The 16,311-nt window shown below is 41.9% G+C and overlaps 1 protein-coding gene across 1 annotated transcript in view; it reads left to right on the top strand.

Annotated features, from left to right (window-relative positions):
- The window catches only part of ift80 (intraflagellar transport 80 homolog (Chlamydomonas)), a 33,488-nt gene that overhangs the window by 334 nt on the left and 16,843 nt on the right, over positions 1-16,311 (top strand). Inside the window, exons 2-8 of the mRNA XM_088301422.1 lie at positions 141-213; positions 364-582; positions 2,221-2,331; positions 2,465-2,533; positions 5,074-5,183; positions 6,198-6,287; positions 6,367-6,504. Coding sequence (XP_088157548.1) covers positions 174-213; positions 364-582; positions 2,221-2,331; positions 2,465-2,533; positions 5,074-5,183; positions 6,198-6,287; positions 6,367-6,504 — 777 coding nt within the window. The 5' untranslated portion in view covers positions 141-173. The remainder of the gene's footprint in view (positions 1-140; positions 214-363; positions 583-2,220; positions 2,332-2,464; positions 2,534-5,073; positions 5,184-6,197; positions 6,288-6,366; positions 6,505-16,311) is intronic.

Raw genomic sequence — 16,311 nt, 5'->3', positions numbered from 1 at the left:
ACACTGCAATTGCACGGCATCAACTACCTCACCCCTTTTCCCAACTTCATGTTCTTATGATAAACAGCAAATCGTGAGCAATGTGTTATCGTGCCGTGACAGGTAACATGCTGTCACTAAATGCTTGCGTCCTTGTCTAGTTTCATAGGGAATAAACGACGCAAACGTCTACAATGCGATTGAAAACATCGCTACTGAAGGAACCTAAACATATCCTTTTTTCTGATTGTGTTGCTTAATATGCGTAAACAACGGCAACAACAATGTTGCATTAGACTTATGTACTATTGTATTTGATTGCACGTATCAGTTAAATGTTCTACTAATGTGATGTCACAATTTTCCTTAATAGTAGCTTACATAGAGAATTAGTGAGCTGCATTGGCTGGACAACAGCTGATGAGTTGTACTCCTGCAGTGAAGACCACCAGATCCTCAGGTGGAACCTTCTGAGCAGCGAGACCAGTCTGGTGGTCAAATTGCCGGAGGACTTCTACCCCATTGACCTGCACTGGTTTCCCAAGACTGTTGGGGGCAAGAAACAGACGTCGGCTGAGATTTTTGTGCTAACCAGTACTGATGGCAAGTCTTTTATTTCTATTTTCCACTGTATAGCGCTAGCCTTATACTCTCAGATTTTCTTGAGTCTATCCCAGCAGACTGGGTGATAGGAAGAGTACACTCTGGACTGGTCTCCAGTCACAGGGCACATTCTTCAGTGAACCTAGTATATATGTGTTTGGATTGTGGGAGGCTGCATAACCCGAAGAAAACTCATACAAGCATGGGGAGAATTTGCTAATCCTGCAAAATTAGGGTGGCATGCTAAACAACCGGCTGCCTATTCATATTTTAGCTCACTTATTAAATTCACCTTGGTGAACTAGTAAACATTTTTACAAAGTTTAGTGTGTTTGCCTCAAATGTTTTTCCACTCATTTTTTGTTTCTGAGCTTGATATGGGTGCTTTTGACAGACCTGATCATAATTCATAATTGAGAAATATATAGTTTTTTTCTTAGAAAACATTTTGAATATTCATCACCATTTTTTTAAATATTTGGAATTTGTAAAAAATATAATAAAAAATGTTCTCAGAGTGTGGACTGCCAGTTTCCCATCTCTGATCTAGTGGCACATATACTTCAGCTACCATTTCCGCTCACATTCACGCTTATGGACACATTTATAGTCTACAAATAACCTTTGATGCAGGAGAACTAGAAAAAAAACCCACATAAGCATGGGAAAACACGGCACAATCGCAATCCAGAACACTTCGACTGTGAGGAAGGTGTTCTAATGTGGTTGAACGTGTCCCATGTTTTTATTTTGCTTTCAGTGCTAATTCGGTACTGTAAAATGACTTAACAAGCGCTGCCTGTCTTCAGGCTGCATTCGAAACAAACGCACAGAATGTGGATGTACTATTATGTCAGGCAACATGTGGTCAGAATACTAATAACAGTGTCGGGTTGCATAAGCACACCCCCAAACTGAGGCAGCAATTTTCGCTGGCAGACCACTGAGTCATGAAAACTACTCTTATTTGCTGCTGCTGCTTTCTTTTTTCTTTCTGTCCTTGTTACACTGTCGCGTTTCTGTTTGAAATAGTTTATCCACTCAGTTAGCGCTACATTGTTGAAAGTATCCAATAGCGCTTTTTGCGGTTTCTTTGCAGATTTATCCTAAATTCTTTGGTGAATGCTTATTGTTGACCATAAAGTCTTGATGATGATAATAATTGAACCGCAAACCGTTTGTGTTTTTATTAAGCAGCGAAACGATAATGTTTCATCAAGCATGGGAATGGCAATGATACATCCCCGGTTTGAATAAAATCAAATAAAATTTCATTTAAAAAAGTAAAAAACACAGGTATGTCAAAGTTTAGAAACAAGTGTGGTGGTGTGATTCTTTTCAACTTCAGACCATTGGTAATAACATATAAATTAGAATTTATTAGCGCAGAATGCCACAAAATGCATTTTTGGTTCACGCCTTTTGTAATGATTTCCATGCACCCCGAAAACAAAAATGAATCACACCTTCAACCAGCTTTCATTCATGCTTGGAATGTCACTTAGCCTGTTGAAAATAATTCTCCCTTGCTTCTGTTATCATTTGAAAAACATAACAACTGTTGTTCATGAAATTAAAAAAAATACTAATTTACTTGCATGAGTCCAATTTAATTTCTTCTTTTCGCTGTCTATGCAGGCAAGTTCCACCTTGTGTCCAAGACGGGGCGCATTGAGAAGAGTGTTGAGGCTCACAAAGGAGCTGTTTTAGCCGGCAGGTGGAACCATGATGGGACTGCTCTCATCACAGGTAACCACATGAGCAGGATTTACAACTAACTTCCATTTAATTCTGAGTATTTCATCTACCCGGTATAATGTTGCAGTGGCGGTCAAACTGAAGAATGTTTAAATATGCAATTCTTGTTTTAACGTCCATTTAGCTGGAGAAGATGGGCAGATCAAGAACTGGTCCAAAAGTGGGATGCTGCGTTCAACACTTGCAAACCAAGGTAAGAGCGTGCGTGAATGCAGATTTGAAAAATGACTTGAAAGCAATGCACGAGTGAACATTTTAAAAACACTTTTCATATAATGACAGCAGGCTAGTTTTGCAGGTTCTTGCACAGCTGCCTGCTGTTTGGCTTGTCTCTCTGTCGTTTTCAAAGCAGTTTTTGCAGTGGGATATTTAACCCAAACAGATTATTCTAAAAGGCAATCAGGAAGGAAATGGTTAGCCCCTGATTGGCGCTCCTTGACTATGCTCATGTAAGGCATGTGCGCGCGTGCATCAAGCCTTTTTGGGCTGTGCTGTTAAACCCTAAAGGTTGAACTCGATCTGCTTTAGGATGCTCGTTGACTTTAGACTTTTTTCATACTGTATTTCAAAACAATTGTACCCCATAGGCAACTATGGAAATCGTTATCATTTAAGTTCCAATGTCAAGCTCTTGGCTTAATAAAAGCTTTGTTTACTGTGCAGGAAACATTTGAAGTAACGATGTACCGATATGTCCGCTAGCGCTGGCCGAAAGCCAATATTCATTTGTTTAAAAAAATGGGTAAAATGGTGTCGAAATTTTGAAAAATAAAAACTTCAAAACTTGACTTAGTTTAAATGCCTTTACGCAAATGTTTATCAAACACATTTACTGATTCAATTTTTTTTTATTTTAGTAAGTAGACAACTTTGTTTTGAAAGTCTTAACAAAAAGTGCAAGGAGCTCCCTGGTTCATCTGCATGTCTTATAGGTCAATGAAAACAAACATTTCTTTAAAGTTTACTACGGCAAATAATTTTTTATTCGTTGTGCGTTGTCGTAATCTGACATTTATTAAAATTTCTTCAAAGTCTGTCGCCTTAACTTCTTCTGCTCGTGTGCGTGTGACTCGAGGTGAAAAAGCAAATAGGCAACTTACTGCTGATTGGCTGCGACCCACTGCACAAGGACCCAATCAGATGGTGCTGTGGGCGGGCCAATCTGCTTCTGCAGGCGGGGCCACCAGCACAGCAGCGACAGAGAGAGAGAGAGAGAAGTGTGCTGCAGCGAGCCAAAATAAACCACCCTTAAATTTATCGGCCTTGTTAGTAAAAAAAAAAAAAAAAAAAAAAAAAAAAAGGCAGATGCCGATAATCGGCAAAATGCCAAATATTGGCATCGGCAAATATCACTATTAGAAACCTGTTAATAATGACGATAAACAAACAATACAGCAGCATAATATGTAATATAAATATAATGTATATTTATTCAGGAAAAAAAACACAGACTGACGAGATTTTACCTTCAACTTTGCCGAAATGTTTGTCTTTTCTTCAAATCTGCAATGTTATTAGCATGCATGGACCACGCTCCCAATATACATTCCACAATTTTTATTATTGATTGTACTGAGGAGCCAAGGTAGAAACAAGTGAACCCCCTTCCTGTGTTTCAATAGCTTCCATTTCCTCTCCTGTGGTCAAAATCACGCATGTATGGTTAAGTCTTAAAAGATTTGCTTTTGCACGACTTTTGAGACAGAGTTAAAAAAAAAAAAAAGTATTTTCTACTCAGGATCATATATCTGTATTCACTAATGCATCATAATGTCTCAAACCTTTGCTGAAATTGATTAAAAGCCTCACTTAGAGACTACCGATGACTGAATCTATCTCTATCCGGTTTTCATTACACTCGGCCCTCTTGTTAACTGATCAATTGGGCTTTTGGGCTTGTTAATTATTAATAGTAGCATGCCTTTTTGGAAAATGGATGCCACACTCCTGTTGAATATGCGGGTGTTGTGGAAAAACGTGGTAAGAGGAAATGGCCAATTCAGATCCAGTATCTGTGTAGAAACCTTAACCACCATCCCGCCGTCCCTTCGAGGGTCGATTTGAAGTATGAACTGCTCGCTTGTGGGATGCCGAACAGAACCACAGATGTGTTAAACACCTGGATCGAGACGCACCGCTGCAGAGCTGTGCCTTCGTCCACATGGCTCTTAGATCACTGCAGGTGTTGCTGCTCTTCAGAGCCCCTGAACGTGCACACACACACATGCGCACACACACACATGCACCAGGAGCAAGCTACGGTTTGTCGTCGTGTTTGCCTTGACCCATTTTTTTCCCCTCTTAGACTACAATTAAAACAAGCAAGAGTTCGTAGTAGATGTCTCTGCCCCCGTTTTGTTCCCTTTGTCAGGTTTAGATCATGTGACCAGTTTGCATTTGTGACAAACCACACGCACCTGGTGCGGGGTTAAATGTCAGCCCGCACTCCGCACGTGCGTATCCACAACCCCAAATCGTAAACGTATTTTGCAGAGGTTAGGCAGCTTTGCACAGCTGGTGTGTCTTCTACATGCTGCATGATGAAGAGAAGCCTGAGGGAAAGTGATGGCTTCTGAGAGATCTGCTCATCACTGTTGTGGCACAAGGAGATCCGTTTTCCCTTGAGAGAAATGTATGCTTACATACTGTAAATTCACGTGCATTCGCTCATTAACCGTTTGTTTGTCTTGGCTTGAAAATATGCAAAAAGGTCAGTTTCTGTGTTTCTTACAGGCTCTCCCGTGTATTCTGTGGCCTGGGGCCCAGACTCCGAGAGGATCCTCTATACATCAGGTCGACACCTGGTCATCAAACCTCTCCAACCGAGCGCTAAAGTCATACAGGTACATGAAAATGAAAAAGGACCTTTACTTTTTATAGATGGTCATACTATTGAATTTGAACGCACAATTTGGAATTGAACAACAAACATTTGAAGACTATTACACCTCAAAAGCTTAGCAGTCTGAACGACTTGAGATTTTTTTTTTTTTGTAGTCAATGTTGAACTTCAACTTTGACGTTCCGGCTCCGACCTTCCTGTGTGGAGTTTGCATGTTCTCCCCTTGCCGATGTGGCTTTTTTCCGGGTACTCCGGTTTCCTCCCACATTCCAAAAAATTGCCACTAGGTATTAGTGAGAGCGCTGCTGGTTCTTAGTTTATGTGTGCCCTGCGATAGGCTCGCAATCAGTTAAGGGTGTCCCCCGCCAACTGCTCAAAGACAGCTAGGATAGGCTCCAGCACCGCCGTGATCCTTGTGAGGAGAACCGGTACAGATAATGGAAGGATGGATGGACGGCTGATTAAAAGATGCAATGCTAAAAACGTGATTAGCAATTAGTCAATATCAAGCGTTAAACGGCGATGTGGAGTAGGAAATAAAGTAGACTCATCGGTTCAACACCTACCACAGTGTTTATAACATGACTCAAATAAAACTTTATGTGCATTATTACATTTTAGGGCGCAATATTGGCAAATTTATTAATGCGTCTGAGAAAAAAAAATGTAAATGAAAATGAACAAAAGCAAATAAAATATCTGTCCACAGTATTTAGAAAATAAAACATTAACAAGGTTTATTCATTTAATTTTTCTCAAGTTCGGCGGGCCGCATGTGGCCCCCGGGGCCGTAGTTTGCCCACACCTCATATCGCGTGTGTACTGAGAGAAGAAACATCACATCCAAACAGCAAGATAATGTCAACACTTTCTCAATGTTACGAATCATAAAAAGGGAACCCCCCCCCATACCCCTCGCCCCCACCCCCCCTTGCATCCAATATTTGAAACATTCCCTTGTTTGCAATTAATGTGATGACACTCTTACTAATTTGTGATCTCTGTCTCTCTCTAGTGGAAGGCGCACGACGGGGTCATTCTGAAAGTGGACTGGAACTCAGTCAATGACCTCATACTGTCGGGAGGCGAGGACTGTAAATATAAGGTGAACAGTGTTTGGGGCTTACTGGAGCTTTTCTTTTGTTGTCGCTGCACCGTAAAAATCCCTCTGGCCTCTTCAACAGGTGTGGGACAGCTTTGGACGCTTGCTTTACTTCTCGCCGTCACACGACTACCCAGTCACCTCCTTGTCCTGGGCTCCAGATGGCGAAGTGTTTGCCGTGGGCTCCTTCAACACTCTGCGACTCTGTGACAAAACTGGGGTAAGAACGCTCATTTTTTTAAGTTATTTTTATTATTCAGAAAATACTTTAATTACCACCCTTGGTGACTGTTATCCTCGCAGTGGTGCAGTCAGATGCACAAAGGTGTCTTTTTCTCTGGAGAAGTCTAGTTACTAGAGGCTGTAGAGTTTTTAAAGAACTGTACTGGTGTACTGAACTGTGCAGTCGTCACGTGCAGTTAGCTAGCAAGAAATATCAACGCTCCAAATATGCATCTTCCCTTCGGACGGTCCACTAGTGCGGTCACTTTAGAGTGCACTGATGTCGGCTGGCGTGGCGGCTTTAGAGTGGCTCGTTGTCACGGCTTGGAAATGTCCTGCATTTACCTGCTGGAATATGTTTCATCCACGGGAGAGTTTAAATGTATATGCAGCTCAACTGTGTTGTTATGTTTTGGCATAAAAAGATGCAAGATGAAGTAGCAGAGGGCACAGAATTCCAAAGCAAAGTGTAAAGCCTCGTTTTATGTACTCAATTTTCTTTTTAAGCATTCAAATCTGGCACTCAACTTTTAGGAAAGATTTTCAATTTGCAGAGGAAAACTAAAGCATCTGATATAGACTGAAATTTCCTTCACGATTATATCATAAAAATCATTCAGATATTTAAATAATTTTTTACAAGTGATTGCTCTTAAAAAAGAAATCACAAATAAACAATTGTTGGTATGCATTGCTTAAGATTTCTAATTGGGCTAAAGATCAAATCTCTTTTTCTTCAATATGACATTTTCCTCTCGAATTTAACTTGTTTTTTTCCCCCCGCTAATTCTATAGATCACTTCATCCATTGATTTCATTTTCAATACTAATCCTGTTTGGCGTCCCAGCACAGAGACTGAAGCCGATCGCGGATGAATCTGTTTGAGGCAGAGTGTACAATCTAGACAATTGCAGTGAATGTTCAGTCAAATTCTACGAAATTCTCACGAGGGCAGGCTCATTCTTTTCCACTGGACAATGCAATATATATATTTTTTTTCATATATCCCCCATCCATTCTCTTCTCATATTCCAAAATAGCATTCCCGTTTGTCACCAGCATAAATAACTTGCCCTAAAGTGCACATGATGTGTGATTGTCTGTTATAGCCGTGCACTGCGGTTTGCATTGTGTTGCGTTGAGCACTTGTCGCTCTCATGTCAGAATCAGAATCAGAAATCCCTTTATTGTCATTGTCCTGTGCATTGTTCCACACACTGAGGCTGTATGCCATATGTTCTCCTTACCTGCCGCTCATGGTAACCGGAGACCAAGCAACGAAAAGCATAACGAACGGTGATTGTTTTATTTATTTAATTTTTTTTTTTTTGGATGAACATCTGGCCAGAAACTGCATCACAAGCGCCGCCCCCGCGGGACATGTTGCTCTTCTTTGAATTTACATGTCCATGTCAGGACAGTGTGCTGCATCGGACGTGCTGTAATGAAAACAAACAGACAGACCTGTGGTCTGCTGTGCTGATCACATGGCATTTCATGCTCCATTTTGACTTCATTAGGATCAAATGGCAACTTTCCCTCCGGTGCCAAAACAAGGCTCGAGAACATCTGAGCCAACACATATATATTCTCTCGAAGTGGTTTCAGAGAGGTTATGATAATATCACTCGTAGAATATAAATATCTGAAGGGGTCTGGGGGAAGACTCATACTTTTAATGTTACTTTTGTTTTTTTTAAAAGGAGGGGGGTGGGGGGGTTACAGTAGGTTGTGGAAAAAAGGTCCAGATTATTGCAGTGATCTGATGAAATCATTCAATTGAAGCCAGCTTGTATCAATTTTCTTTGGTCTAGCCCATAATATAAAAAGAGTGTACCATTAAACGGACAACACCAAATACAATTTATGACGTTATTTTTTGCAACGATCCAAGTCACCTCACCCTCTTTTTACGATTTGTTCATGTGGTTGATCGGTCCCGATTTTCAACCGGCAGCGACTCTTGCCTTACTTTGGTGTGCCTTGCCTGAGGCAGTCTGACGATGAAGACGAGGAGGAGGAGGAGGAGGAGGAGGATTACGGCTCGGCCCCTCTCAAACTGGAGGAAGGGCACGCTTGCCTTCTCCTCCCTGAAGCTCCTCCGAGACAGCGTGTACTGTAGCGTGGCGTGGGAGGCTTGCCGAAAAAGAAGGAGTGGGAATTAACGAGAAAAAAAAATAGTTGGTCTCTCCATCTTGGTGCTGTGCAGTATAAATGTTGCCACAATAATTGTGCATGAGTTTAAACAAACACGGACACTTCAGATCGTGTACTGTACCTGTTTGGGTGGCGTGCCTTGTGTATGGTGCAGTAAGGGTTAAGTATCTGCTAAAAAAAATTTTTTTTCACTTACTAGCATGACGAATGGGAAGGAGTTTCATTCTGTATCTGATACAATGAAACCTTGCACTTTAACTACGACTGCTGGCTCAGCGGGATTGGCACGGCACATTTAACCCCTTCACCTCCTGTCTGACTCCACTCTTCCTTACCCTAAATGCTCAGCTCTGCTCTCCTCACTCCCCCTTGTTATTATCACATAGGAGTAGCCAGGGTGGGGGAGGGGGGGGGTGTTGATGAACACACATCCTGAGACCAAGTTTACATTGAGGTAAAAAATTGAACGCAAGGCGCCCAACCGATTTTGTTTTCCCAGAAAAATAGTTGTCATTCAATGCACGATTGTTGTTATATATTCATTGGCTTCACATGGGATTTGGTTGGGGTTTTTCTGCGTGTGGGGTTTATTTCATTTCACGGGAGCGTTAACAAGACACGATACAAAGGGGTCTACTGTCCCTATTTTTTTTTTTTTTTTTACAAGATTGGGGGTGAAACAATAAGTCAGTGTCTGTGTGCCTTCCATAGTATATGCATGTGCCCGCATGCCTAGCTGCGTGCGTGCGCAGCCGCTGCTGCCGTGCAAATGTGCCTGCGAGACAGCAGTCTATTTACGAGGCGCTGCAGCTGGTGTCTAGCGTCTGGACCCTGTCACGATCTCTGACACTGCCACTGGCTAACAAGTACGACTCATTGTCCCAGGCGATCTCCCACTTGCGCCCCTACCCCCAACCCTTTCCCGATACTCTCTCCGCCCCTTTTCCCTCTTCCCTCCGCGGCGCTTGTTTTTTTTTTTTTCCCCCTCCCTCAGTCAACTGTACGAGCATGCCATAAATGTAAGTTCTGTTTACTTTAGCAATTTTATGATTCGTTTACGCTGCGCAATTTTCAGGTTTTAAAAGAGCACGGTTTAGCACGATTTATTTTTTTTTTTTAAATAATTCTTTTTCTAGACGTGGCAGTGGCTCTCAAGGACGTTTTCTACGTGACATACTTGATTTATTCACGTGAAGAAATTGACAGAAAATGTCAGTTTGGGCCAACAAATCTGTCCATTAAGTCATTTTGTGATGTGCTCTGATGAAACTGTTAATTGCTTTCCTACCTTTGCCAAACTTAATAAAAAAAAAAACCCCGCTTTAAACGCATGTGAGCTTATTAAAACACGCTTCAACTTATCAAAGGTTTTAAGTACTTTGGAGACGTATTTGAACACGTAAAAGAAATTGCAAGTATAAAACGTGTAGAAACTACTGTACATATCGTGTCTCCGTACATGCGTGTGCCTTTAAGAGGCGGGGCCTGGAGTAGAGGAGCGTATGGGGTGGTCATCAGAACGTCTTGCATTAGGGCGCTCACTGTGTTTTGCTGTTTTCTCTGCATTCAGTAAACGACGAAAAAGTGCTATGGCTCTCCTTTCTCACTGTGAGGCCATGACAGTAAGTAAACCGTAAAAGAAAAACTGGAAGGCAGAATAACATGTGCGCAAATGATGAAGCACAAAATAGCAGAACCTTAACATTCATTGCAGTCATTAACAATGAATTGACAACTGTTGAAAAGGACGAAAATTGTTGATTGTGCGCATCACTTAGAACTGTAAAAATGTTTTATTGTAAAATGCCCAAACGGCCAATCTGCCTTAAAGGTGAAGTCAACCCCCCGATTTCTCTTTCGCTCTCGTTCTCCTGGAGGGGATTGTCTTGCACAGGATGAATGGGAGTCCCTTAATGTTGCCCCCCGACTCGTGTCAGGGTGTGTCGGTCTACCTCAAGCTTATCGCTGCTCCCTCCTGCTTTCCTTTTTGGCCATGTCGACCTCCCTTTTTCTTGGGGAGTCCAGAGATTCCCCTTAAGGTCCTTGTGGGCGTGGCTTTGCGCCGTCACTAGGGGATTAGAAATGGCTCGGAATCAAAATTTGTCATTCTTCCATCACCACAAAGTAGCGTTTTTTTTTATCATTTACATTTTTTTGGGCTCCATTTTGTCACACACTATCGACTGAAAATGACATCACAGTTGCTCAGGGCTCAGCGAACAATCGATTACGCCTCAGCTTCAGAAACCAGGTGAGCTGTGACTGGCTGTTATCAAACGCGTTAGGTGTGTGAAAACGATCCTTCCCAAGCTTTGAGGCTGAGATTTTTCATCGCCCTGTTTTGCAATAATCCAACCGACTCATTCGATTAATCGTTTCAGCCCCGAATCGGAAGCAATTGAGTTCATAGCACTGTGCCGCGCTGCTACATACGATACACGGCCATCCCCTCTGCGCACCCTGTGGTGGAAATGAAAACCAGATTACGGCTCCTCAACTATATTGTGGTAGCTGAACTGAACTGAACCGCTTGGTGGAAACGTGACTTCACATGCTGACTCTCTCTGTTCATCGTCCAGCATTCACTCATTTTTTGGCCGTGTAGCTTCTTATCCTGTGTGACATGCTTGCGTTCACCCCTGTCTTCTCCACCAATAACTCTTCCATTAGGGGCGCTTATACCTGACCCGCTTTTTGGCGGTTTGATGCCAGCCGCCAACCCACATCTGGAAATCGCCGCCGCTGGAAGGGAATGAAACGGCGCAGAGTGAGCCACTGTTGGTGGAGCATGAGACGCCAAAAGAAACCGCTGCAGATTTATTAGTCAGTGTGCATTTATCTGTTTTCATCACACGAGAAGGGGACTTTTAATGTGGGAGGTGAGGAAGGGAAAAGAAACACATAATAAGGGGTTGGCCGAGCAGGAGAGAAGGGTCCACGGGAGAGTAGACAAAGTGAAATAATTAGTAGGGGTTTGCCGAAAAGAAAAAGTCACGTGAAAGAAAAGCAGCGTATGTTTGGGTGTGCGTGCACATGCGTGTGTGTGTGTGTGTGTAACCGAGAAGTAGAGCAAGAGAGAGGGGGAGTGTGGTCAAACAAAAAGAATCCTGAGTCAGCAGCAGGGCAGTTCTCTCTCTCTCTCTCTCTCTCTCTCTCTCTCTTGCTCTCGCACTTTGTATCCCCCCCACTACCCCCTCCAACCTCCCCCCAGGCTACAGTACAAGGCCACTCCTCTCCCTCTCTCTTTCCCTTCCTTTTGCTTTCCCCAGCTCGCTCCCCTTCCAAATCTCTGCTCTTGCATGCTATTTCTTGGTTGCTCCACTCCCCCTTTCTTCTTTTTTGGCGGAGTTGACTCGGCTCTCTGATAGGAAGTGAGCGGAGCGGCATACTCAATTCCCCCCCCCCCCACCCGTTTTCTCCTCGTATTCTTTGTAGCACGTTTTGATGCCGTCAGCTCCATTGATGAGTGTTAAAGTAGCAGTCCTCGCATGGAGACTAAAATTGAACATCATAGTTAGGACTTTGTATCGTTCTTTAGTGCCGAACAAGCGTGCTTTTTTTTTTTGTTTCTTTTGTGCCCGCTTCTGCCCCCTTGATGATGGTTGACCGCAATGCTTCGTGCAAGCATGTGAACAAAAAAGTGTGTTTGCGCCTGTGTGCGTAACGTGGGTTTTTGTAAAAGGCACTTGTTGACGCTGTCTTAGTTTTACATCTCAAGTTTTTTTTTTTTTTTTTTTTTGGGCTGTCCAAAAGATCCTGTAAAGTTGGCCTCGGCACCAAGGCTGGATCTCCAATTAAAGATGGCAGTTTCTCCTTCTCTCAATTTTTTTTCTCTCTCCATTCAGGTCGCCACGGTTTCAAACCCCCAACTCTCAGCCCCACTGGCAAATTCATCATTCTTGGCGATACCGCAAGTGCCACTTGTTAAACAAACACTCGCAGAAAAAGAAGCGCTGAAAAGATGTTAAAGAAGGGTGTCACTGGGTAACCAATGCAGCCGGATAATGGGACTTTTGCAACTTGTGTATCTTTTCAAACTTTGCTGCCAACGCTGAGTTCATTAAGCGCTGTAGCGAGGACTGAGAGGGGGGCTTGAAAAGGGGTGTGTGCCCCCCCTGTGTTTGTCCCACTTCTTTGCACCCAAATAGACATTGCCAATGTCTAGTCTCCGCAGTTGTCCGCATTTGTCATACACTGGACTTGTTGAATGAGAAATTGAGAGCTGAATTTAAAAAAAAAAATCCTTTAGAAAGACAATACCGAGCTCTATTAGGACCGGATAATTTTTGTAGCTGTCAGCTGCCATGCCCAGCAAGGTTTTTTTTTTTTTTTTTTCCAATCATTGCTTCTTCTTCGGGTCACTTTGCCCCGGTGCATGTAGATTCTAATGAAATAAAAATGAAATTGATTCATCTAACCCCGTACTGATAATTTTAAATATGAGCGGTCAGTTTGATGCAGTGCAGTTTGACTCCACTGCAAGCTATGACACCACTAATAAACTTATGAAAGGAATAATTTAAAGTTTAAAAGAAAGTTTTAGAAGAACAATTTAACCAGACTATGTTGAGAAACACTTTCTACTGAATGTTTTTTTTTTTTATGCTGTATGTTCCTAATTGTTCCTCAATTTTAAGAGTGTCCCAACTAATACAAACCATCGCTCCATTGCTTTTATCTTTTTAACATTACAATCAATAGAAACAAAAAAAAGATAGACTTGCAAGTGATGACTTGATGCAATGTGCACTTTAGAGCCTCCACTACTCCATTTTTCTGACAGCCACGCTGAGCGCGCATTTTTGCTTTCTCTACACAACACAAACTTAATTCACTCGGTGCGTTACTTATTTCAGACAGCTATTTTCTTTTTTTTTTTGTTTTGCTGTGCACTAGACCTCAGTATGTCGGCCAAGAAAGTGAAACGTTCAAGTGATTGTGCTATGAGGACACTAAAGATTTTGGAACAAAACAGCGGCTGAAGAAAGGCAGACAGACAGTGGCTGTGTACCGCGGAGAGAAAGCGAGAGAGTGCGAGAGAGAGGGGGTGGAGTGAGTTGCAAGAAACGGCATTCACTTGGCCACGCCATTTAAAGGCTCAGTACATTACACAACGAATTTGACCTCCATCGATTCGTATTTTGCCCTGCTTAGCCTCACAAGGTTAGGGCAGGTCTATCACTAACGAACCTCTTTAGAATCGATTATGCTATCAATTATTCCATCGATTACCCGGGTTATGCCCCTCTGTCACATCACGCAATTTTATTTCGTTATTTTTTTCCTCTACAAATAAAACTTTGGTGTGAATTTTTTTTATTTTTTTTTTATCTTTTGGCTTAATTGTCCCTAATTAAAACTAGTTGCTTTCTTCAACCACTGTTTTTACGGCATTATTTGACAAATTCATCGATTATTATTTTGGACTTCATTTTGATTAATCGTTTAGAGACATTGATTGATTTAAAATTGCCCAAATCCTCCTAATTTTAGATGACTTATTTTTGTCTTGAAGCAAAATGAAAAATTTGCGCGTATCTGCGTTAACTTTGAAAAACAATGATCAATATTTTTTCTGATGTTACAGACCAAACCAGTGCCTGAATCTTAATTACGTCAATTTGAAATGTCTTTTTTTTTTTTTAAAGGAATGGAATTTAAAACTTGTTTTTTAAAATCTGATTTATCGATTAATCAATAAAATAATTGACACAATAATAGATTATCAAAATAATTGTTAGTCATTGCCCCAGTGGTATATTGTGTTTTTTTTCCAGAACACATTTTTGGCATTTGCATTGATTTCAGTGAGACGAGTTGATTTGAGATAAGAACACGGTCAGAGAACAAATTTAACATGGAAGTCAAGGCACCTTTTTTGTCTTTGCCAACATAGTCATAGACATAATAACCTGAGCGGGTAATTAGTACTTTGTACCTTCTTGACACTTTCTCGACCTAATAGGTATGGTGTTAGTTAGCTAGAGGGTCCAGTTGGTTTTTAACCCTTTTGTAGCGTTCCAAAACATAACCAAATACCTTAAATTGTGTACGTGTACGCGTGCGTGTGTGCGCGTGTGTGTGTGTGTGTGTTTTAGAGAGATTGTAAGCACATGTGTGCATAGTTGGTGCTAATAGAATTCTGCTGTCCAGCTCACAGCTGTGTCTTGCTGATGAGTCCCAGGAGGCCCCAGCATGTGTCTATGGTTACTATGCTGAGGCTCCAGCATGAAACCATGTGCAGATCATTACTCTCTTTTCCTCCCTCCCTCCCTTTCGTTCTATCTGTGTCTCTCCCGCCGTCTCATACTCACTCCCTTGCACTTTCTCTCTCCTGCGCTATGTATTCTCGAGCTTGCCCCTTCCCCCCCTTCCCACAGCATTGACAAGGTTCCTAACCTGTGCCACTCTACAGTCACAAGGATCCGGCCTATCTGCTGGACGTCTGTGGCACACCCCCCCTCGTACTTCTCCACGTTAAGACGTTGGTTTGTTGTTGTTGTTGTGCCACTGAAGATGCCAAGTGTACTTGGTGTACTGAATAATTATTGAGTACTTGAACAGATGGAGAAACTGTACTTACCCCATGTGGCTTTATTTTCTCCACTATTCAAATTGAAAGTTTTTCTGGGGGGGGACAGCTCAGCAGAATGACCAGAATTATAACGTTTACAAGCACATTGAGGATTTCATTGTTTATATAAAGCTAAAACAGTGGAATGTGATCTGATCCGAGACGACATATGATTTGTTCATTAACCGTTTTTCCCAAGGGTCATCAAGGAAAATAAAAAAGAATCCATCCCGGCGTCAAAATCGCAATCATAAAACGATTAACTGTCTCTGTGACTTTTTAAAGTGCGCTAAATAAACATTTAACTCATTTACCGCCAACCCAAGTTCAAATGATTGGAATTTTTGACGTCGATATCCGTCAATGGCAGTGAATGAGTTAAACAAGGGTGAACACAAGTTAACCACTGTTAAGAAAATAAAACCCAGTTCAGACTAAAACATAATGTTTCAAGCGTCAGGCTTCTTTAACATTCTTAATTGCAAAAAGAAGTCAACCACGGCTAACGGAGCTCGGTTTCGCACCCAAAATTCATGCTCACTGTTCGTGTTCAAGTTAACGAGGGAAAATCGAATGAACTTGAATCGAATATATATCATAATTTGATCCAAATGGTAAATGGAGTGTACTTAATGTGTGTTGCGCTTTCTCGACACCACACGGCAGGGGTGTCAAACTAATTTTTGTGGACGGGCAACATGGTTATGGTTCCCCTTCGAGGGCCATTATGGCTGTGACATGTGAACCCATATAAACATTACCACATATACACAACTAATTGATAAAAAGCCAGTTTTGAAATCAGAAGCCAAAAAGTAATTGTCCATTAATTTTTAAATGTATTTTAAGAGGGGGAGGATTGGTAACAAATAAATGGCAATATCTCATATCATAATGTTGTTAAAAACGAAGTAAACAAGAAGTTGATGCTCAACAATTTGCTCTTCGCGGGCCGCATAAAAAGTGGTAGTGGGCCAGATCTGGCCCACGGGCCTTGAGTTTGACACCTGTGCCATACAGTGTCCGGTGCGCTTTATGAAGCGTCGCTCATTCACTTAAATGAAGTCGTTGCC

Source organism: Idiotropiscis lumnitzeri, chromosome 7 (assembly GCF_059441095.1).
Source record: "Idiotropiscis lumnitzeri isolate Australia: NSW breed Sydney's pygmy pipehorse chromosome 7, RoL_Ilum_1.0, whole genome shotgun sequence".
In the NCBI taxonomy this organism is placed as follows: domain Eukaryota; kingdom Metazoa; phylum Chordata; class Actinopteri; order Syngnathiformes; family Syngnathidae; genus Idiotropiscis; species Idiotropiscis lumnitzeri.
The sequence above is the reverse complement of the archived record's forward strand: the minus strand, read 5'-3'. Positions and strand labels throughout refer to the sequence as shown.